Source organism: Bufo bufo, chromosome 10, assembly GCF_905171765.1.
Source record: "Bufo bufo chromosome 10, aBufBuf1.1, whole genome shotgun sequence".
NCBI lineage: Eukaryota > Metazoa > Chordata > Amphibia > Anura > Bufonidae > Bufo > Bufo bufo.
Genome location: NC_053398.1, coordinates 23,608,457 through 23,634,098, shown reverse-complemented (window position 1 = coordinate 23,634,098; position 25,642 = coordinate 23,608,457). Strand labels below are relative to the sequence as shown.

Sequence of the window (25,642 nt, the reverse complement as noted above, 5' to 3'; positions counted from 1 at the left end):
GCTGCAACTTCAGTGAAGGAGTTTAAGCATGCATGGGATAGGCAAAAGGCCATCCTTCATATAAGATAGGGCCAGGGGCTATCCATAGTATTCAGTATATTGGGCAGACTAGATGGGCCAAATGGTTCTTATCTGCCGACACATTCTATGTTTCTAACTTCTTCCCGTGCGCTGATGAAAACATCCGGTGTCGGGGGGAGCAGCCAATGGCAGGCGGGGATGGGGACGAGCCTCCCTAGCGTCACCCGCAATGCTAGGGAGGCTGATCCCCGTTCCCGCCTCCCATTGGCTGCTCTCCTCCGACACCGGATGTTTTCATCCGCGCACAGGGTGAAGGTGCAGCAGCGGTGCCGGGACCAGGAACGGCGCAGGGAGTGGGGAGCAGGGTAAGTATATTCATTGTGGCCCGACATATAGGGGAGCTTTTTATAGTCTCGGATAACCCCCAAGGGCTTGTCCATTATTTTCATACCAATGGCCTATCCTTAGGAAAGGCCATGAATATCAGACAAGCAGGGGTCTGACACCTCACAACCCCACCGATCAGCTGTCACCTTATAGCTCCAGCGCCAGAAGTTGGCACCAAAACTACACAGCTCCGTCCATTGTGCAGGGGATGATAACTGTAGCCCTCACCCCATTATCTTCAGTGAGAGCAGTACTGCGGTAAGCAGCTCCGTCCACTACAGAATGGCTGCCTGCACACGAGTGCAGGCGAATGGACATAAGATCTGCACAAATTTCCATGTGTTTTTATGTGCGCCATATATAAGAAGTCACAAGTCATATAATTGGCGCATGGTAAGTTGGAGCTCCATATTTTAAATTGGGGCCAGGAGTGAAGTTTCTTCCTTGCCTAGTTAAAAAGTTATCAATATCCATTAATAATGTAACAAAACCTAGGCCAGTGGTGGCGAACCTATGGCACGGGTGCCAGAGGCGGCACTCAGAGCCCTCTCTGTGGGCACCTGCACCCTGGAAAAAGTCTATGGTCTATATACCAATATGCCTTAGACTTCTCCTGCCATTCATCAGCGCAGGGCGCACTATGAACGGCACAGGCGGCACATTGGGTGTAGGCAGGTATTATAGCTAAATGATAAAGTACATGGAATATATACTATATTGTCCAATAGCACATAAAAAGGGAGGGGATAGAAAGTGAAGACAGGGGGGATGGGAAGAGGTGGATGAGGAGAAAGGCTTAACCCATAGAAAGCCGAACCACCCAACCAACCATTTGCAAGATACATCATTTAACACCCACGTGTTGCAGTATTTGCAGTAACATACATCGATGCAACGGAGAAAGCAATATAAATGATCAATGCTAAAATGAGCTAACAAACTCCATATAAATCATATACATCAATTGTAGAGAAACCGCACAGTGTGAACATACCTTCTGCATCCCCATGCAGAAAACCCTTAAAAGCTCAGCAGAATGCTGACAAATTATTAAACAGGTTTAGCATTCTAAATCAGCAAAAACAGGAAGAAAAAGACAATCTGGGAACTAGGAAAAAGAAAAAGAAGATACCGTATATACTCGAGTATAAGACGAGTTTTTTGGCACATATTTTTGTGCTCAAAAAGCCTCCTCGTCTTATACTCGAGTCTAGGTCTTAGCTCCGGTAATACAGGCAGTGCGGGGGGCGACGCTCACTCACTGACGTCACGCGCCTGCGCTGCCTAGTGGGAGAAGGCGCGTGACGTCAGTGAGTGAGCGCCGCTCCCCGCACTGCCTGTATTACCGGAGCAAAGACAAAGTAAGATAACCACAGTTAAAGGTTATTAATTAGTTTAAATATACTGCTGTGAGCGCCGGGGAGGGGGATCTGTGGATGGCACTGTAGGGGGATCTGTGGATGGCACTGTAGGGGGATCTGTGGATGGCACTGTAGGGGGATCTGTGGATGGCACTGTAGGGGGATCTGTGGATGGCAGTGCCATCCACAGATCCCCCTACAGTGCCATCCACAGATCCCCCCTCCCCTAAACAGTGCCATCATTGCACTGTTTAGGGGAGGGGGGATCTGTGGATGGCACTGTTTAGGGGGGAGATCTGTGGATGGCTCCCTGTATTTAATGCAGAGTGTGTGTGTATATAATGCACACTCTCTGCATTAAATACAGGGAGTCACCCTCTTGCAGATGTGTGTATATAATGTAGAGTGTGTGCATTATATACACATACACTCTGCATTATAGCTGCATTTCCCACCCTAGTCTTATACTCGAGTCAATAATTTTTCCCTTTTTTTGGGGGTAAAATTAGGGGCTCGGCTTATACTCGGGTCGGCTTATACTAGAGTATATACGGTATATATTTTTTTTAATGTTTTATATATATATATATATAACCAAAAGACAAAACAAACATAATAACATTATTGATTCTACTCTGAAATATTCCGTTCAATGCTGATACAAATACATGAGCTCTTTTCTAAGACTGAGTCCCAAAGGATACTGTGTTTTCAACTTAAAAATCCAATATGCCTCCCGCAGGAGGATTTTTTGTTTGATATCTCCTCCCCTTGGCTGGATGACTACTTTTTCAAAGGCATATGTACGGAGACCATCCGTTCTTCTACAATGTTCATTGATAAAAGACACTTGTGAGATCTTCGTATTATAAGAAACCAAAAAATAAAACAAAGTATGGCAAACAACCAAAAAACGACAGGGGAGGGGTGGGAGGAAACATTAAAAAAAAAACACATACAATGACAACCAGGCAACAACCAAAATAATTAGGGAAGGGTCAGACCAGTGTTCACATGATGTGGTGAATTTATCGCAAGCCTCTCTGACACAGGGACAATTAAATGTTTTATCTCTGGGGTTGAATTTTGTTCCTATGAAGAATTTTGATTTGTTCTCAACTATTTTGGACATTGACAAGTTTATACGTAATCTAACTCTCAGGAGGCATTTTTTGGGGATAGATGTCAATAAACAGGTGGAACTTAGTGATATTGAACCTGTCATTAATGAATACAGTGGTTTGTCTGTTCAGGAGCAAATGGCTTTAGTTAACTTGGTTGAGTTACAGATGGATAATTCTTGTTCTCAGCATACAGTCTCGGGACAAGATCTCAAAATTACAAAATGTACAATATTACCCATTAAAGTCACGCTCAGAAAGCATGGATGTGTTCCAGGAAGTATTGGAGAGGGAGCTCACTACCATTTATAACAGTGGAACTGGTGGTGGCTCTAATCTCACACGTGACCAGAAGGAAGCTTTGAAACAATTGGAAGACTGCTCAGACCTTGTAATAAAAATGGCAGATAAGGGAGGGTCCGTAGTTATAATGGATAGGGAGACCTATTTTCAGCAGATGGAAGAATTGTTGTTGGATGTCTCCACTTACAAGAAGCTAGGGAGTAACCCCTTGGTCAATTACCAGAAGGAATTTTTCATCATTCTGGACAAGGGGAGAACACAAGGTTTTATAAGTGATAGTGAATATGATTTCCTGGCAGTGAAGACACCCACAACGCCAATCATCCATGCCCTCCCTAAGATACATAGAAAAGTCTATCCACCCTCACTCAGACCAATAGTGTCCGGTATTGGATCACTGTTGGAAAGAATGGGGGAGTGGTTGGACACATTGATGCAGCCATTTGTTAGAAGAATACCTGGGTATTAGAAGGATACTTCTGATGTACTCAGAGCGTTTTATGACATGGTTTGGGCTTCAGATTATAAATGGTTGACGTTGGATGTGATTTCTTTGTACCCTTCTATTCCTCATTCATTAGCACTGGAAGCACTAGAATATTATTTGCCCAGATATAGCAGCTATTCGATGGAGCATATTGACTACATTATACCTTGTTACGTCTTTTCTTTTAAAACATGATTATTTTTGTTTTGATTCCAAATTTTATTTGCAAATTAAAGGCGTATCCATGGGAGCGAGATTTTCACCGTCTCTCGCCAACATTGCTATGGCGTATTGGGAAGAACAGTTTATTTTTTCTGTGGCCAATGATTTTTCTGGGCACGTTGTCTGGTATGGCAGATACATCGATGATTTGTTGCTCGTTTGGAGCGGCAATGTGTCTGCCATACCAGACTTTGTAAACTATGTGAACAACAATCCATATTCCCTGAGGTTCACCCACCATATGGACGTATGCACTATATGCTTTTTGGATTTGAAGCTGACTGGGATTGTGAATGAATGTATTTGTACAGAGACTTATCGTAAAGACATCTCTGGCAATACTATTTTGAAAGCCACCAGTCATCATTCTAGACACACAATAAAAGCCATACCGGTGGGTGAATTTTATAAGGGCACGTAGAAATTGCAGCACGGAGGACTCATTCCAGAGGGAATGCCAGGTTATATGGAGTCGTTTAAAACAAAGATCGTATGCCCACTGGATGTTATCCAGAGCTTATAATATTGCATGCAACAAAAATTGAAGGGATCTCTTTTTTGGATCGCAAACTAGAAAATCGGGTGCAAACAGGAAATTGGAACACTCTGGTGCTCACTTACAGTAAGCAATTTTCCCAAATAGAACAGGCAGTTTGCAGGTGTCTACCGATTCTGTATCAGGACAGTATTTGGCATGATATCCTCAGGGGTAGCTGCAGAATTGTATCCAGAAGATCTGTTACCTTAGACAACAGGTTGTCTGCACCAGTAGCCACATACAAGTCTACACGGGACACGTGGTTAAAATATCAAGGGTTTACAAAATGCGGAACCAGAGTATTTGAGGATTCCTCCCATTCAGAGAGCTTTCTGATACAAAGATATATATATATATATATGCAACAAAGAGGGGGTCATCTATATTATCGAGTGCATTGCCTGCGATAAAATGTATATTGTTAGCACAAGTAGGAAGTTCAAGGCTAGATTCCGGGAGCACTTGAATTACATCACTAACCCCCTAACTACTGGCGTATCTAGTGCAGCCAATCATATTATCAATGAACATGGTAGAAGAACGGATAGTCTCCGTACATATGCCTTTGAAAAAGTGGTCATCCCGCCAAGGGGATGAGATATCAAACATAAAATCCTCCTGCGGGAGGCATATTGGATTTTTAAGTTGAAAACACAGTATCCTATGGGACTCAATCTTAGAAAATAGCTCATGTATTTGTATCAGCATTGAACGGAATATTTCAGAGTAGAATCAATAATGTTATTATGTTTGGTTTGTCTTTTGGTTACATATATATAACATTTTTTTAAAAAGGCTTTTTTTTTCTTCTTTTTCTTTTTCCCAGATTGTCTTTTTCTTCCTGTTTTTGCTGATTTAGAATGCTAAGCCTTTTTAATAATTTGTTAGCATTTTGCTGAGCTTTTAAGGGTTTTCTGCATGGGGATGCAGAGGGTATGTTCACACTGTGCGGTTTCTCTACAATTGATGTATATGATTTATATGGAGTTTGTTAGCTCATTTTAGCATTGACCATTTTTATTGCTTTCTCCTTTGCATCGATGTAGATTACTGCAACCTTTTGCTCCTGCAGTTCACTTTTTAAGTCAACACACGTGGGTGTTAAATGATGTATCTTACAAATGGTTGGTTGGGTGGTTTGGCTTTCTATGGGTTAAGCCTTTGTCCTCTAATTCATCCACCTCTTCCCATCCTCACTGTCTTCACTTTCTATCCTCTCCCTTTTTATGTTCTATTGGAGTATTTGGGCTATTTTACCCCAAAAGCTAAGTCACACCTCAGGTTATGAGTAAGAACCTGGCTGGTTCGAAACATGTTAACCGAGCGGTGGAGGGAGATCATGTCTGTTTAATTGGATTGTAACCGAAGTTTAATAAAGAAGTTGGAAACATTTTATCCTGGATGCTGGAACTTTTTCTTCTGTGTATACAACAAGGACTGGTCTGGTCTGTTCAGTGCAGAGGGAATTTTATGGTGAGCTGGAATACATTTCTTTATTTGAATATACTATATTGGACTGTAGAATTCAGGTTAAATTGCCGTGTTGGCACTTTGGTTAAGTGGGTTTTGGATTGCACTTTGGGCACTCGGTCTCTAAAAGGTTCGCCATCACTGACCTAGGCTATACAGTACTGTGCAAAAATTTTACGCAGATGCGGGGAAAATCTGCAAAGTAAGAAAGCTTTCAATAGTAGATGTGTTAATAGTTTATTTTTATTAATTAACGAAATACAAAGTGAATGAGCAAAAGAAATCTAAATCAAATCAATATTTTGCCTTCAAAGGGAGGTTCTTCCAGTCACCTTGGAGAAGTAACCACAGATCTTCTGTGGATGTAGATTTGCTCAAATCCTTCTGTCTCTTCATGTAATCCCAGACAGACTAGATGATGTTCACATCTAGGCTCTGTGGTAGCCATATCATCACTTCCAGGACTCCTAGTTTTTCTTTACACTTAGATAGTTCTTAATGACATTGGCTGTATGTTTAGGATCATTGTCCTGCTGCAGAATAAATTGGAAGCCAATCAGATGCCTCCCTGATGGTATTGCATGATGGAAAAGTATCTGCCTGTATTTCCCAGTACTATATGCTCTTTGCGGTCATCATCCTGCTGCAGAATACAGTTAAATTTTATATATTAACACTTAGAATTTTGAAAGCATTCCTACTTTGCAGAATTTTTCTATACCTGCCAAAAAGTATGGTACATATATAGCTCCAGATAGGCTTCTTTCAGGGTAGCGGCTGGATCTCTGCCAGACCCCATTATAGTTAAAGGGGCCAGTGGGTATTCCGGTAACATCCAGCAATGCCAGATCTGGAGAATTCTGTGCTGGAACTGCCTGCCGGAATGTTGTCCCGTAAATGTGAAACTAGCCTTAGATGCCATTGGTTTAAAAAAGAGCAGTTCGACCAGAGGTCAAGAATTCTATAAATTTCCATTAGCATTGATGTTACCCTAGGACAGTGATGGCTAGCCTCCGGGACTCCAGCTGTGGTGAAACTACGACTCCCTGCATGCTCCATTCATTTCTATGGAGTTCTGAGAGCAGCCAAGCAAGTGTACAGCTTAGGAGTTGTAGTTTTCCCACAGCTGGAGGGCCGGAGGTTAGCTATCACAGCCCTAGGGGATCAAGTAGTAGGTTAAACCGCTCTTTCTATAGATCTTCATCATGTAAAACTAAAGTCCTTTCGAAATACGACTGTTAAACATGACCACTCCATGTACGTGAAATACAGAAGTGTGGCATGAATCTTCACAGAGTGCCGTTCAACGTCACTAATGATCTCATTGTAAGGAGACATCTGTTAGAGAATGATAAGTTATAACAGTTTATGTGTTGCAGAATGTAACTATTTTCTCTCCTGACAAAATAAGTACATAGGTAGGCCTTTAATGTAAACAAAAACGCAATTAATTAAAACGTTTTGCTGGTTCCAATTAATAAACGCGGCTTATTAATTATTTGTTACGATATGTTTGTTTTTTTCTTTTTTTAATATGCTAAAATAAAATAAATAAAACAAAAAAAATATAAATAAATGATGTATATAACATAAATACATAAATAAAATCTGCTACATCTACTGTATCCTAGGCAGCTAGAGATAGAAAATGATGTCTGTGCAATTTGAATTTTAAAAAATGACAGGTTTGTTAAGTGGACGCAGCAAGGCATAAGCTACTTAGAGGCATCAAATGTAACATAATTATTTAGAATTTTACATTTAACGCTTCGGTCATCCCCAGGAAGACATATTACTAATCCATTTTCTTCTCGATGAAATGCTATGTTGTGCTAATGGGCTCCTGAGCCCTGTGGGGGGGAAAGTACTTGATGTCCACATATGTATTAACAAAGTAGAGTATCACAGAGGTCTCTAAAGTCTCAAGATGGAATCACCACAGTGTGAACATTTCTTTAGTAGAGCATCTTCAAGAGAAAAAAAAAGGACAAAAAGGACAAGCACGAGAGCTTCATAGGGCGATATAGCTGTATAGTGAAAAAAGATGACACCAGAAAGCAATATCTTTCTGAAGAAGAGGTATAAACTCTGAATTGTGTTGCATGTACAGATAATTTGAAATAGAGACATCTTAAAGGGGTTCTCTGGCTTGTAAAACTATTTCAAAAGAGATCAGAATGGCATAAAAAAAACTGTGAAGCCTCACTTATCCCTATCTTCTTCCAATCCGACGCTTTCTGCATAGTTGCCAACAGTCCCAAATTTGCAGGTTGCCCCAATAAATGTGGACAGTCCCAGGGCAAAATGAGTGGAGCTTGTGGAAGCACTGCTCATAGGAGGGTGGTCCAGTGGGTTTGGGGGCTCTCCTGGAAGTGGGGCCGTGCATGCCTCAAATTTACCAATTACAATATTGGTAATTATGGTCCTGGGTCCTTGCTGGTCTCTACTTCCTGGTCCCTCTTGAAACACAGGAAATGCCTTGCCATTTGCTATGTGCCGAGAAGGACCAGGCAGTAAAGATCAGCAAGGAGACATTAAAACGGGAATGGTGATCCCTCTAGGAGTATATTAAAGCTAAGATATTATTTATTCAGTGCTTGATCCTGAAATAAGTTGATCTTTTGCTTAAACATATGTAAAAAAAAATTGAGCCTTTGCATTATTTTTTATTATTTTTATAAATGGTTACAGTTGACAAAAACACTTAAGGTTTATCTCCAGCTCAGGCCTCTCGCTGTGACTCCTGCTGCCACGCCCCCTTACTCTACTGCGACTTCTACCTGCGCCAGAAACATTTAGGCCTCTGCCACTTCTCTGTGCATGGCCTGACACTTTTCTGTGTGACATACTTGTAGATGAACAAAATAAATTAAAAACAAATTGAAACACCCCTAAAAGCGACGAATATATTTATTTTTCTGTACTAAAATACGCCACTAAACGCTTTCATCACATATAACTGCAGAAGTGAACTGAGAATTAATTTTTCTTGTTGTACTGAAATATGCCCCTATACGCTTTCACCAGAAAAAAATTAAACAGTGAAGTGCGTATATATATCCACATCTTCCTCCGGTAGGCGGGCAAGTAGTGATGAGGAGAGTGGCTTCGGAGCTAGCGTTGCGAGGGGTCAGGCTCCTGACCCAGAGACAGTTGAGGAGGACATCAGTGACGTGCAGACAGTACTCCATGATGATGATGTAGCTGATCGCACTTGGGAGCCGGGTGAATTAGGAGCTTCATCATCATCGGGAGAAGAGGGTGTCAGCTTGCCCGTGAGGCAGCGGCGGAACCAGCAAGTCTCTAGCGTGGCCGGGAGTCAGCAGGGTGTCAGCAGTGGGAGGTCGGAACCAAACGTGCCCGGGGTAGACCACCCGCTTCGCAGGAGCCTACCTGCCCGGAAAGGAGTGGTGCAGGGGTTCACGGAAGTAGCGGCGGTAGCAGTCAGTCTGTGCGGAGTGTTGGGGATAAAATCACCTACTCAGCGGTGTGGCAGTTTTTGTTAAGCCGCCAGAGGAGGTTAACTTGGCCATTTGTAGAATCTGCGGGCAGAAGGTGAAGTGTGGCCAGGGTGCCAATGTTGGCACCACGGCCCTGCCTCAACATATGCAGCGTCACCATAAAGTGGCCTGGGAGAACCGTGGCTCTGATGTGGTGGTCCAGCCTGCCACAGCAAACGCTGCATCACCCAGTGGCACGCACCCGATTTCAGGCAGTCAAGGCTCCACCACCTCAGCCGAAGGGAGCTCTTTGTCCTTCCCATCATCTGCTGGTCCTGATGCTCCTGCTCCTCCTCCTACCCCTCGTCAGTCATTCCGTCAGTAATCGACCACCTAAGCATTTGCCGAGAGACAACAGTATGCATGCACTCATCCAACGGCGCAGAAGCTGAATGTGCTCCTGGCTTGCTTGAATTGCTGGTGCTGCAGTCCCTCTCTTTCTAAGTGGTGGACTCTGCACCTTTCAGAGAACTGATGGCTTGTGCCGAGCTGAGGTGGAGAGTCCCAAGCTGTCATTTCTTTGCCAAAAATGCAGTACCAGAACAGAAGGTGGGCCAGTCCTTGAGCCTGTCGGTGTCTGCCAAAGTGCACGGCAGCACTGACGTGTGGAGCTGTAACTACGGTAAAGGGACAATACATGTCCTTTGCGGCCCACTGGGTGAATGTAGTTCCTGCACAGCCACACCAGCAACTTGGCCAGGTGACGCAGTTTCCCCCTCCACGTTCTCACGCCATTGGTCCTGCGACAATGTCTTCCTTTGCCTCCTCATCCTCCACCGTGTCCTTAGCCTCCACTGCAGGGACAATTTACAGTGCCCCTCCAGCATACCACATTTGCAGGGGACGGCAGTGTCATGCTGTTCTGAACCTCATTTGCCTGGGCGAACAAAGTCACACAGGAGAGGAACTGCTCCGTTTCCTTCATCAAGAAATTGAATCCTGGCTTTCTCCGCGACAACTGAAAATCAGAATCATGGAGACCGACAACAGGAAGAATATGGTGTCGGCACTGCGTCAAGGAGGCCTGAGCCCTGCGCCCTGCATGGCACACGTGTTCAATCTGGTTGTCAAGTGGTTCCTGAAGTCTTCCACCCATCTGCAAGACATCCTAAAAATGGCCAGGAAACTTTGCATGCACTTCAGCCACTCGTACACCGCAAAGCACACCCTCCAAGAGCTGCAGCGGCAGAACGGCATCCCCCAACATAGGCTGATATGCGACGTTTCCACCCGTTGGAATTGCACCCTCCATATGTTTGACCGACTATACGAACAGAAAAAGGCCATAAACGATTTCTTGATTATCCAAGTGGACAGGAGTACTCCGGTGTGTAACTTCGATGTCAGCCAAGGGCAGCTCATTCGTGACACCTGTTGTTTACTCAGGCCCTTTGAGGAGGCCACATTATTTGTCAGTCGCCAGGACTACAGGATGAACAACGTCATTCCACTGCTTCATGTCCTGGAACAGATGCTGATAAATCTGGCTGGTCAGGGGACTGGAGACGTGGCGCCTAGATCTCACGGCCACATAAGCCCTGTGGGGGCTGAACTGGAGGAGGAGGAGGACATTGGAGCACAAGCAATGTGTAGCGAAATGGGTGGTTTTTATTCACAGGTGACAGGAAAGGAGGAGCAGGAGCATCCAGAGTAGTTACAGAGTGACGGGGAAGACAAGGCAGAGGACCCAGAGACACCATGGCAGTATGCAGTGGAGATGGAGGCAGGGAGTCCCACCGAGGCACAAATGGCCCTATGCATGCTAACTTGCTTGCGTAGTGACAGCTGAATTGTCAGCATTCAGCAGAGGGATGACTTCTGGCTCTCCACCTTTTTGGACCCTCGCTTCCAGTCCAAAATGGGGGCCCCATTGAGAGGGAGGACAAACTGAACTATTATAGAGACATCCTATGTAGTCAGTTGGCCGCTGACTCTCTGTGCCATCGTCCATCCTCTCGCAGGTCTGACCGTGGGGGCCCTCTGCGCTCATGTTTCATCTCTCATAGACTTACATTAGAGCTTTAATGATACTCAATGGCAATGACACAGCAGTTTTTCCAGACAAAAACAAGTTTCCAGACATAACAACAGAGCTAAACCAGTCACAAGGTCAGTCTGTCTGGTTTTGGCGGTAAACAAGTATAGCTTCTTCCTTCCAAAACATGGTCTTCCTTAAACTCTATGACAGCTGTGAAAAATTGCTAGCTTCTACTTCAAAGTCCTAACAGTCTCTCATCTCAGTATTCATTAACCCTTTCCACAGAGCCTTACAAATACAGTGATAATGAACAGGATATATATTACTACATATATATAAAATGCAGTTAAAAAGTAATAAACAGTACAAGTTAACCCTTTCAAGAGAAATAAAGTATGAAGTTTTAACTTTGCATAGGGGAAATAGGCAAATATCCACAAATGTCCAAACGTCAAAGTACACGCTGCTCCAGGGCACAACAGTATACCGTATATTTAAAAAGCTCATGAATGTCTTAACTGTGTGAAAAAGTTGTAGGGACACATTCTCTTCTTGCTCACCTATAGATGAAAGGTGAAAAAAAGTAATTAATGAGCAGGCTATGTGTTGAGTTTGCTTGTAGCCTATGTCTGTATAGGAGCTGTGAAAAACAAATGGTATATATTTAAAAAGCTAATTAATGGCTAAACTGTGTGAACGATCCTGGAAGGGTTGTAGAGTTAACTTCTCTGCTTGCTAACCCAGAGATGAAAGTTGGAAAAAAAGTAATTCATGAGCATGCTATATGTTGGATTTGCTTGTAGTGTATTACCATAGTGACATATATGTCCGCATACGAGCTATGGAAACAAAATGGAAGATATTTAAAAAGCTAATGAATGGTTAAACTGTGTGAACTGTGTGAAACATCCTGGAAAGGTCGTAGGGACATCTTTTCTTCTTGCTAATCTATAGATGAAAGTTTGAAAAAGGTAATTCATGATCAGGCTAGATGTTGGATTTTCTTGTAGTTTGTCACCCTAGAGACATATAGGTCTGCATAGGAGCTGTGTATACAAAATGGTAGATACAATAAAAATACTACGTTCAAAGTCAGTTCATTTTATAGTTTTTGTTGCATCAGTGCAATGTATTCATTTGTGAAATAGAGGATTTGTAAAGGTTTAAGAAATTACAATGTATGCTATAAAACTTTCCTCGGGACCTCTGCAATAATTTTATAACATTGCATTAAAAAAAAATTGTCTCAGTTCTGCTTTGAATGTCAGGTCACAAAGGATCAAAACTTGCATGCAAATGCAACACTCATAACATTTCCTGGCTGTAAAGAGCCCGGTATTAGACTTTAATTGCTGTAGTCTTGTAAGAAATAAAACAGCAATTAGCTTGTCAGATGGACTGCCTGTTTAAATAAGGTCACAGGAAATGGTACAAGGACATTAGTAGCACTTGTAGAATGCAATGCGATGTATCCACATAGTCCTTGTCCAACACCTTACAGTCATTCATATCTTCTACTTGCTGTAGTTGATAAAAATGTAATAAAGATATAAAAGAACACAAAGTCAAAACTGATAGCACAAAGTATAGACTGGCATGAAAGGTTCTTTAGTGTCCCTTATACATAAAAGTAAAGTCAGCCAAACCCATCATTTTCGGCAAGACCGACCATCTTATGAATGTGGGAGCACTTTGACTCTTTCCCAATATCAAGGAAAATAATTGATCATGTTGAATTTCAACATGAACATTTGATCTCAGGGCTTACTCCACTATCCCCTTTGAGATCATAGGCAGCTGAACCGAGTGTGCGGTTGTATGGGGGAGTCGGGAGGAATAACAGTTGGCGGAATGAATGTTGAAGTTATTGAAGGTAAATAAGCACCTCTAGGATAGGCCATCAAAGTGGGATCAGTGGGGATCTGACTCTTGGGTCTCACACAATCATTACAAGGAAGGGGCTGCTGGACTCACTGTTTATCCAGACACAGCGGCGCCTTCATACATATGACTGTATACTGCAGCTTAGCCCCATGCACATTCTGCAGATCGATGGGGCTCAGGAGTCAGACCTCTCACCAATCACATATCGATGAACTTTTGTAAGAACAGGCTATCAATGTGCATTCTGGAAATGCTTAATTTAGAAGGGAGAAAAAAAATCTTGTTTAATGGGTTTGTCCATTCTTATATTAATTACATAAGAAATGTATAAAGAAACAATATTCAGCTTTTTCGTGTAAGCAATGGACAACATTAGTGAAAAGAAAGCATTCCCTGCTTTCATCTATTGGCTGCAAATGTGTACCTCTTGCACAGGTTCCCCGGGGCGTTTCCAGACAAAATGTAAAAAAATACCATGACATAGCAAATCAGAAGCTAAAGAAAGAATGGGGGGGGGGAGTTATCCAAAGCAATCAATGAGATTCCATATTTTATTTTCCAACAGAGCTCTGAAAAATGAAAGGTCTAATCTGATTACCGTAGTTGTTTTGGGCAACTAAGCCAGTTTTCCTTTAAAACAGTTTTGACAAATCTCTCTTAATGTTTACTTAGGATTTCAGTAATTTACAATAATTTATTATGTGTTCTTGACATCTATTTAGCTTGCAAAGAAATGAAAAACATGTCCTTTCTTGGTACCTAGCCATAGAGAAGTGATATATCTGGCTTGGCCAACTTCTCAACTGGTTCTGGTCTCTGCTTAAACTTGATGCTGTTCCTCTCCTGTTAATCGCTGACAAGTAAAACCACCAACTGTTGGATTCTAGGGATCCCTTAGGTCACTAAACCGCCATTATTGGGCATCTGTCAACAGATGCTGCAAAACTGCTGACAGCGCTAGGTAGAGGCCAGGCAAAGCAGTACAAACATACTTTTTGCAGAGCTTTGCATGAGGAGTGGAGGGAATATGGACATTTGTTCTGCCAGATTCTGCTCCTGCAAGTTCTCAGAAGGCAGAGCTTCTCCATGAAGTGCTCTCTGCATTGATCTGATTTGCAGCCCGTCCCCTCTGCTCTGAGGGACAGCTGCTAGTGGTCTTCTGGGTGAATGCTACTTATGTTACTTAAGTTATTCAGAGGGTGGGTTGTAAAGCAGATCAATGCAGAAAGCACTTCATGGTGAAGCTCCAGTTCCTGGGCACTTGCAGGAGCAGAACCTGGCAGAATAATTCACTCTGCCCTTGATAATAAAAGGTAGGGTTGCCCTGCTCTCCCCAGCCCCTACCTAGCACTGTCAGCAGTTTGGCATGGTTAAAACTGCTTACAGACTCCCTTTAACCAAGCATTCAAGTCACAGACTGTGTAAACAAAACGCTAGAGACACAGACATCCACATACATGAAACGGATCAAGAAACTGTGCCACTGGGGCATTAGCACTAAACTGCACCAGTCCTAGACCGAGTCATAACATTTTATTTTTGGCTTTTTTTGTGAATTTTCTTTAGATTCACGGCACATAAATTTTATTTGCGTTCTATGATTTAATAATCTAGAATATTTTAGAATTTGGCACCTATAGGGTCCTGCTGATACCAGATTAAAGGAATTTTACTATAAAAGGAAGCAAAATTTCATACTTTAAGACATTTCTATCTATAGGCAGGCAATAAAAGTAAACATGATACTTTAGTAACTAACTTTTCAGCCTCAGTTCTCCGAGATGTAAAATGATGAACTTTTTTGGCAGTGGCAGCATCTTACCATTTTTCAAATATATTATCACTTACACTCTGAGGTCAGATTGGAATTTCTCCAGATCTCCGACTTCAAACCTCCCTGCAGGTGCGCGACTTTTTTCTGCAAAGCAGAACTACTGTTAATGGTGGCTGCCAAAAGCAGGGCGAGAGGTAGCAATGTACTTCTTATTAAATTGTCGCCCTAGGCAAGGTCTTCACCTTTCCACACATTCAGCATAACTCATAACCCAATGTTTTACAGTATACGATGATGGGGTAAATGTCTCAAGTTCTCAGGGAAGCATTTTTTTTTATTAATGCAGATAACTTTTAGATGGAATATTTTTGCTGGAAGGGAAGTAGTCAGTGGTAGCTCAAAAGATTTCTTAGATGTAGTGTCTTGCTGAGGATCCTTTGATCTGCAGGTGGAAATGATTTTGAGGGTTCACCCAAGCATAAAGTGAGTTGCTACCCTACTACCAGCTTCAGATTATGATTCCCACAACTCCACTCCTGGACACCATAGGGTCTGCTGTGACTAGACTTATTGGATTAGGTCAATATCAGTCCCATCAGCAGCAGAATATTTCAACATGAAATTCACCAGGATCCATAGGGAGATCCTCAGCAGCAGATATACACCAAAGTGGGTTGCGAATTTGATGTTGGCCCACAGTAAAATGTCCAATAGCAAATATATTTGCGAGTTTTAACAATCCCATTGAACGGGGAAAATCCACAATAAATCTTTGACTAATCTGCAACAGAAGTTGATATGCTTTAGATTTTTAAAATTTGCATTGAGTCAATTTCTATAAAATGTCGGCAGGATATGGATTCAATTTCTTTAAATGACATCTACTACTGTATTCTGCTGCTGATTTTTTCTGGAGCAAATCAAATTTTTTTAAAATCTGCAGCATGTTGATTTGTACTTATTTTTTTAGATCTTGTGTCTACTGGTGAAACTTCGGGTGCATTAGTCCAACCCTGGAGTGAACTAACTGTGTTGGAGGCCACATCTAGGGTTCCTTTGTGTAAGACAGAGCAGGAGTGACACAGAACACAATTACCTTAGGTCTTTCTGACTTCTCTGGAAAGAAGTGGGCTGGACTTTTAGCTGGAGAAACCTGACTTTAGCCAGGATCTTGGAACACTCTAATGTGTATGAAGGCATCAGGTAGCCCTCCCATGTGTTCTATAGCTGAGAAACCTGAGATTCAGTTGTGTAAGGTGGAGGAAGAGGTGGCACATGACACAACCTTGGTGCCCCCCTAAGTCCTGTGAAAAGAAGAACAGTTACTTGAGCCGCCAAAGCTGATGAAAAAAGCAGGGAGAACCCTATATCAAATGAATTTTTTCCAGCTTTTGCTTGAATTTTCTTTTTCTATTGAACACAGACATCAGATTTTGGACAATATTAATATCTAGACATTCTTCCAAGCTGTCCTCTTATAATACCCACCTGAGGAACCAGGAATTTATGAGTTTGTCTTCTTATATCTAAAGGTGGTCAAAAACATTAGACATATGCTGGCCGAACCTACCGATTGTGGCAGAATTGGCCAACTTTCTAAGGTATATGGGGATGTCCTAACTCTCCCCTGAGGTCAGATGTAGAATGAAAGAAGTTTTAATGTGCTTGATCCTTTTGTTCTCACTGTGAAAAACCTGCCACCAGAGGAGTTTGGCAGTGACTTACTTTCAAGTCCCAAGTGAGAACACATGCATGCCTGGCCACCGGTGTATGAGCTTGTTAGGGGTAATAGATGTTTGGCGAAAGAGTGTTCCTTATGTTGCTTAGTGTAAATGTATGCTTAAAAAATTGCTGTACAGTGACAGAGTAATAGTAAAGAGTCTGACAGATATTCTCTTCTTTTACAGGGCGATGAAGTGTTAACAGTCATCAAAGCCAAAGCGCAGTGGCCGGCCTGGCAACCCTTAAATGTGTAAGTGTGAAAAGACAGATGTTTCTCCTGAACTCTAAGCTCTTCCTAATTTTAATCCTGACAAGTGTTATACCTGCTACATCCCAGAGGTAAAGTGATAAACTGAGTAACACGGAGGCAGCTCGCCCTGACAAATCCACTGCTAGCATTCACATTGCCCTATCTGTATCGTAGTTTAGACAATGAATTACTGTCTCGGCAGGACCTGGAATAAGCCCTAACTATTTTTCACATGTAATAGATAGATAGATATGAGATAGATAGATAGATATAGAGAGATATTAATAATAATTTAAAAAAAGGATAACTACAATTTAAAGGTGTTGTCCTATCAGGACAATCCCTGTCTGTTTGCCCTCTTAGGGAATGTGGATGCCATAGATGGGGGTCCCTTGCTCTGGTGGTCTTGAGGTATCCATGTATTACATGTACGTAAATTCATCTGAATGGTCATCCACATTTTCTGAGTTTCCTTATAAGTAATATCTTGAAGCCCCTTATCTCTTGATAAATACTCTAAAGTAGACATTGCAAAGAGGATCTTCTGCTGAAGACCACTCTGTATGGATCACTGTTCATTGATAGCCACAAAGAGCAGAAGAACACAAAGAGCAGCTCTCACTCTTGTGGCCCAGGCTATCTATGTATTACATAGGCAGCCATTCCTTTGAATGACCACGGTGTAACACTAAATTTCTCCTATATTGATGGGTGTTATCTTCCTTGGACAATGACATCTAATGGTTAGGGTTAAATAAAATTCAGACTCACCACAATCAGCTGATAGATGTTCTTTCAAGAGGTCATCTTCATGAGAAAATACTTTTAAGAATATCAGACGTCACCTTACACTTCCATGACCTGTCTAAATCCACTTAGCCTGGGGCTCTGATTTTAAATGGTCACAGAGCTCCTACTGTCTTCAAGTAATATGTCACAGCAGTAGATGCATTACTCACATTTATTATCTATAAATCTAACACAAAACCTTGAAATAATACAGTTCGACATTCTTCTATTCTTGCCATATCCCTTTCCTTGTATTACTTACTGCTCTGACATTTGGAAACACTTTGCTACACTACATTGCCTGTCACCTTTACATCATCTCCAATAATGACTCCCAACACAGTTTCGACTAGTATTTGACATTTAATTTCCTTTATACCATCTTGCCTTTTGGTACCACAACTCAAATGCAACATTGTGTGCGTCTCTGGGAATTAATTCAAAAAATAAAAAAAATATCCTCAGGAAATCTGTCTCTTGCTTCACTATCCTTACCATGTCTGTGGTCTTTCTTGGCCAGCTTCCTGGTTTTCTGTTTAGGATGTGGTCTCCGAAGGAAACTTTTATTCTCCTCTTCAAAGTTCCCCTGAAACAGTTCAGCTGAGCTCCAGACTTCTTTGTAAGAACTTTTTCCTTTTGATTTCTGACCTCTAGATGGAAAGTGTCGAAGGGAAACCAAGTCAACCTCGCCTGTAATCTTTTGCTTTATTTGCCCGCAAAATAAAAAGTTTCAACAGAAATGATCATTCAAAGCCTGTTTGTTTAGCCAGGCCATTTTCTCTTCTCATTTTCTTTTTTACGGAAACACATCATTAATAGGGGCGAAGGTGGTTAATTTAGGTTAATAACATTTCACTCCTACGATTCATCAAGACGCAGAAGTGACCTAGTTTGAAACCGCACTGCCTCGCTTTTCAATGAATGTTTTTCTATCCGCAGAACCAATTGATAAAAGCGTTAATCGTGAAAGGATAATTTAGATTCCAAATAGTTGTTTGGCTGTTAATTAGGCCTCGACTATTCATCTAAGAACTGGAAGGAGAATGAATAGAAGTGAAGAAGGTATTTTCAGATCCCGATTTCTATAGATCAAACCCTTTGAGGAGAAAGAACTTGCAAAAACAAAAAGATGTGATGCAGCGGATGTTGTTTGAAGATAGAGTCTGATCTAGGTACTGCCAATGCCGCGGGTGGTGTTTGGAGATTGTAGAAACGGAAAAGACTTTCCTCCGACGTCAACTTTTTGTGATTCACAGACTATTGAGATTTTAATTAAATACATCTGAAATGTGAAGATGTGAACTTGAAAGGAGGGGAGTTTTTAAAATTTCAAAATGCTAAGAAGCAGTGACACATGAACCCAGAGAAACAAGGAGAAAGAATTGTGCAGGATCAACGTAGGAGGAAAATATATCCATTGTATTCGTGCAATCAAGTAGATTAATGCAGGTGTGTAATCAAATGAAGTCAAGTATCATGAAGTGTGAAGGGTTAAGTTGTCCTTGGTGCCACCATTCACCAAATAATTGCAATCCATGCAGCTCAGTTAGAGCACCATCCAAAACCCAGCATCGAGAAGAAAAAAAGCTGATGCACAGGTTTCAGTTTTTCAATGTGTTTAGATATAGGGTGCAGAGGCAGCATTTGCCCCTGGGTCCTGGTGTTTTGATGGGCCACAAGTTCCTCTGACACATAAGAGGAGACCAGTACTATTAATGTTATTTCGAACCCAACCAGTCTCCAGCATCATGTTTTCATAGAACATCCCACTTCCGGCCACCCATAAATATTTGGAGGCCTCCTCACTTCTGGATTAGACTGCTGCTTGCCTCGGTTGTGTGGTTATGGTGTTATAACCGCCTGCCCTTTCTTTTCCTATCTGTAGGTTCCATCCCAACTCATTATTTCAATGGTATCAGGCTACCAGGTGGCAAAAGGTGATAATTCAGGTGCTTTCAGATCCCTGTATAATGGTATACCAGAAAGCCCCTTACATTTCACACCAAACACAGTATGCCATAAGCTCTTAAAGGGATTGTCCAAGATTAGAACGATATTACTGCTTTATTCCAAAAACACCATTACACCAGTCCATAGGTTTTGCTTGGTGCTGCAGCTCAGCTACACTGAAGTGAATGGAGCAGAGCTGCAATAACACAGACAGGAGTGGTGATGTTTTTGAAAGAAAGCAGACATGTCCATCTTGGACAACTCTTTTAAGGTCCCTGCAGTAGTTGCTGCGGGAAACCAGCGTGCCGTCCTGGTAGGTTCTTTAGTGGGAATCAATCTATCAGCAGGTCAATAATATAGAGTGTAGTCCCTTACACACAGTGTAGTAAACAGTAGGAAGAAGGTTAATCAACCTTTAAGGTTAGTGGGTTTACTCACTGCGCCCTTGTGCAGCTCTACTAGATGTACCTATGTGTCTCTCTTGACTATAACTGTTTTGGTAACTCCCATAGAGTGTAACCGAGAAAGCATGATTCCTCCCCTCTTAGCTGCTTCCATCAAGCCACGTTTTGTACTGTGAAACGGGGATCAGAGGAAGCCTACCCAGACATTTATATAATATCCTACATCCAATGCCGGAGTACACTTTGGACATAGAAAAAATGATTTTTACATATGTTAGTTGTAAGCTTGAGTAACATTAAGCTTCAGTCTGGAATACATTCGTACCCCCTGATAATTAGTTTGCATCTGTGTGTCCAGGATGCTGCTGTCTTCACTCTCCAAACTGCCTCGTGTACCCTTTCCTTCCAACCTGTGTGAGCTGCCCTCCTTGGATCCTCTCCCCCTTCTGCTGTATACATTCTCCTCCCCCTCCCTGCTGACATGTCTAACACTGAGAGAAGGGAGGGGGAGAGCAGAGAGAGCGGTCAGCAACAGGACGAACTTATGTCAGATTCAGCAGCTCAGGAAGATGTTTGATTTTGCATTTAGAAAGCAAATGAATGACAAAGAAATCAGTGCCCATAGACTTTAAGGATGTCTGTCATCATAACAGGTCTTATTTGAAAGGGACAGGTTCCCCTTAAAATAATTAGGGACAGGCGCTAATAATGTCATTTGACTACATTCCAGTATAAATCCAATCAAAGGCGTAATAACATTGGTAATTATCACAGATAAAATAAAACAGAATTTACACTGGCATCAAAACAACGTCCTGTCCAGTAGCCAACGCAGGCTGCCAGCGAAAAATGGCATCTGTGCCCGCGATGTGACTGCGCTGTCCTGTTCATCACAATTTTTTTTATTTATTTTTGCTTTATTTTTTATTTATTTATTGATTTGATTACTATATCACTCTGTGTGTCAGCCTCTCATGAGGCCCCTGGTACAGATGTAATCCTTAATCAATTAAGAGGGTCTACTGGTTTTTTTTCAGGTTACCGTAGATTCTGCTTCATAAAATGATAGGCAGGCATTTTTTTTCACCATTTCCATGGCAACAGACCTCGTTCCAAGGATTCCTCTATTGTCCTTATCAGGTAACAGACAGCAGAGATGTATCCAGGGCTGAAGCTGTCTTTTAATATTGTCGAAAGTTAAAAAATTTTTACCCCCCTGGATCAGTAGAAAAAAAAAGTAGAATGCTACAAATTGTCTGCGGGAACTTCTCAGCAATTTAACGTCTTTATTTACTCAGTACTTTAGATCTGGAAATCCATAACCGGCATATGTTGAAATGACCTGTTTATATTAAAGTTACTCACACAGAAAAGGAGTAGCTTCATTGTCACAAAGAATAAGTCAAAACATCACCTATCCACAGGGTAGGTGACAAGAATCTGATTTTTGATTGACTCCAATGGAGCTGATGCAATACCAGACACAGGGGTGATGTTGTGGTCGGAAAAAAATTAGCCATGTTTATCTAATACTGGACAAACCCTTTAAAATGGTTCTCCACTTTGAATTATCCCTATTGACCATAAGGGGACTGCACAATGTCCCCTTCTGGGACTCCAGAGATCAGCTGTAATCAGTAGGAAAAGTTAACAGTAAGTGTTCAAATGCTCCGCAGCGCCACCATAGGGAAAACTAGGTATTACACAACCCCCATTCAAACCAGTGGGCTGTCTGTGTACTGCAGGACAGTACAGGTCCTCCTGAGCGAGAGATACTCCTTGCAACAGTTTTTCACTCTGGTCAAGAACAATCAGTCTCCCTCTATAAACTCCAGCAACAATTTGAGTATTTATTGCAAGGTTGCTTAAAGGGGTTTTCTAGTTTTCATCAACATCCTTTAAAACAATCATTTGTGAAGGAAGCTGTTATTTTGTAATAAATTACTTTTACCTTTTTTGCCCGTTCTGGGCTGTGGTCACATGACTATGTCCATGCAGCTCTTTCTAATTTCCTGTGAAGTTATGGCTATGGGCGGGGCAGTGATAGGGGAGTGTCTATGTAACCAGCTGGGTGGGAGGAGCAATAAACTAGCTGGGTGTTAGGGGCAGTGATAGAGGAGTGTCTATGTAACTAGGTGGGAGGAGCTATAAACTAGCTGGGTGTTAGGGGCAGTGATAGAGGAGTGTCTATGTAACTGGCTGGTGGGAGGAGCTATAAACTAGCTGGGTGTTGTTAGGGGCAGTGATAGGGGAGTGTCTATGTAACTAGCTGGGTGGGAGCAGCTATAAACCAGCTGGACTTTGTTAGGGGCGGTAATAGGGGAGTGTTTATGTAACTAACTGGGTGGGAGGAGCTATACACTAGCTGGGTGTGGTTAGGGGCAGTGATAAGGGAGTGTCTATGTAACTATCTGGGTGGGAGGAGCTATAAACTAGCTGGGTGTGGTTAGGGGCAGTGATAGAGGAATGTCTATGTAACTAGCTGGGTGGGAGGAGCTATAAACTAGCTGGGCGTTGTTAGGGGCGGTAATAGGGGAGTGTCTATGTAACTAGCTGGGTGGGAGGAGCTATAAAATTGCTGGTCATTGTTATAGATGGTCCTGGAGGTGTGACAGAGAAAGAAGAAGTGCATCATGGGTTTGGTTGGATCCAGCAACAGGAAGTGCTACATATAGGATGAAACCAAAGCAGAGGGGTTAGTTTACATGGTGAAAATGGGTCAGGAAAGTCTTAATTATAAAAAAATAAAATAAAAAAATAAATAATAATAAACAGGATGTACATGAGGTAATTACATAAGCAGATCTGTTATAAAACAAAGTAATCCTGGAAAATTCCTTTAAAGCAGTCCTCAGGGAACACCTGCCGGTCATGTTTTCAGGTTTTCTTTATTATTAAACAGGTGATATTTAGTAGTTATTGTCAATGCATTGGGACTTACCACACGTGTTCATTCTATGGAATATTCTCTAATCATGACTGGCAGGTGGGCCTTTAGGACTAGAGTTGAGGAACACTTTTTTAAAGTACGGCTCCATGCAAAACTGAGACACTGTGTTATGTCTAATGCAAGGCTTGAGGAGTCAGTGTGTGACATACCATCCAGCAAAACCAAAGAGACATTCCCTGTGTCATGCTCCACCTCCTTTGGAACGGCACTAAACAAAGCACGGTGTATCAGTCTGAAACTTGAAAAATCCGAAATCACATAGTGATTGCAAATGCTTATAAATACCCTCACATAATAAAGACTAGAGATGAACGAAGTTTTAAAAAATTTGATTCGGCTGCTCCGCCGAATTTCATCAAGAAAATTTTGGCAAGAAATTTGATTAGTTACAAATTACTTCGTAACAAATAGCATTCCATTGGCAACCCCCATCATTTAACCCCTTTAGATGCCGCGTTCAATGCTGATCACGGCATCTAGGACTGACATTCAGCCTATCAGGTGGTTAATAAGGGGTTTTAAAAAAATATTCGCTGAGAAGCCATGGCGGCCATCTTGATTGAAGAAAACACGTAAATTGGGTGGCGCGCCGACTTGATGACATCATCACGCTGGACGAGTACGGTGACATTATCACTGACGACATCACAACTCCCACCCAATGTGATGACGTCACACGTCAGTGCGTGGGAGAATTGGCGCATTTTCTTGAATCAAGATAGGTGCAATGACCTCTTCACGCTCAAACTGGATGAGGTGAGTATTTTTTTTTTACCGCCATTTCAGGAAAAATTTATTCGTTACCACGAAGCGCCAGGAAATTCGGATTCGAGGCAAATCGAACTTTTCCTGAGATTTGAATCAAATTCCATTTCATTAACCTCGATTCGCTCTACACTAGTAAAGACTGTACGCTTTACCCAATATTTGTTGTTACACAGATTGGGGAGATGTATCACCACAAATATACCATTTTACCATCGATCCCTCACCGTCAGGGGCCTACATAGGTCTGATAGGGAGTGGGACCCATAGCAAAGTTTAGTATGGGCCCCCCTGCGCCATGAATTTCCCAGGACGCATGCGACAATCACTGTCAATGTAGAATGTAAAGTGCAATGCCCCAGATTTCTAAAGAATTACAATCTTTTTTGTTAAGCCGAAGACATTTAAAAAAAATAAAATAAATTGCAATAAAAAGAGTCACCTCTACCTCACCCACTTTATCTGACTCCTATGTCTGAAAAAAAAGAACTGGTGCTTCAAAAACATAGTGCTCATCCCCTGAACACTGAAAAATCTCCTGCCTCACTTCACATAATACAAAGCTGTCTGCCTGCTGCCACCACTAGGAGGAGCTCACTGCATGGAAGTTCATATAGTTACCATTGTCTGCAATGGAAGCTGTAATCATTTCTTTGTACTGAGCTCCCCCTAGTGGCGGCTGCATGAAAATGCAGTGTTTTTACATTGGGTGGACTTCCTCTATTGAAACTACTCCACTGCTCTCCACTCTTTCTGCCACTAACAAGTTTTCCGTAAGCTCCAGAAGAAAGAGACAGGACTTCAACACGTCAAAAAAATAAAAAATAAATTCCATATGCTTCCGCATCTGATGCAAGATACTCACAAGTACAGTGTGGGCTCGTAGACTTCGATTGGTGCCTATCATGGATCTGTAAGCTACGATTGCGCAACATAAAGCTGTACAGTTGTTAAAGGGCCAGCGCTCTGTTTTTACATAGTTCCTCATCCCATCACATGCATGAATGTCAGTTAGATGGAGGTTCCCTTTAAATCTGGGACAAGTTCATTTAAAATAATAAATAAATAAATAAATAAATAAAAGTAACATGAAGTACTCGCACTCATTATCGTGCTGCTAGTTAGCGGAGAATAATGATAACGAGCCAGCATTAGAAAATTTGTAAAAAAATTTAATGAGGCCCAAACCATTTAGTGCTGTTAATGTTTTGCCCAAAATTCATGATTTTAATTGGGCACTTCCAGGAAAACCTCTAGTGCATTTACTCTCGGCATAAACTCCTGTAATAAACTCCCCGTATTTCAGCGAGATCAAGTGTCTGACAGATGGAGCAGCACTTAGAACAGAGATGAATATGTTCTAATTAATTCTGATGAAGCCACAGACATGTTTTCATTGCGGCGAGTAGAACATATGCAGATGACATTTTTTTTGTAGATGATCGGCAACTAATGATAATTATGTCATCCTTACAACTGCTCCCTTACGTTTTACTGAAAACGTATCCAGACTTCCTCTAACCAGTACATCCGCTGCCCCTCTCCGCATGGAAATCACTCTTGTCGTAGTCCTTTACTCTATTATCCTATGAACTTGCTTTTTCAGTCAGTAAGGTATTCACTGTTTAAAGAGGACCATTCACCCCTCCTGACATGTCTGTTTTATTAGCTTCATGCATTCCCCATGTAATAACAATTCTGGAACATCTATTCTTATCTCTCTATGTTGTGCCATTCCTTTTTTATTTCTACTAGAAGTCATGAAT

The 25,642-nt window shown here is 41.9% G+C and overlaps 1 protein-coding gene across 1 annotated transcript in view; it reads left to right on the top strand.

Moving 5' to 3' along the window:
- SPON1 (spondin 1) overlaps positions 1-25,642 on the top strand; it is a 306,848-nt gene that overhangs the window by 218,845 nt on the left and 62,361 nt on the right. The window contains 1 exon segment of the mRNA XM_040409267.1: positions 16,954-17,018. Coding sequence (XP_040265201.1) covers positions 16,954-17,018 — 65 coding nt within the window.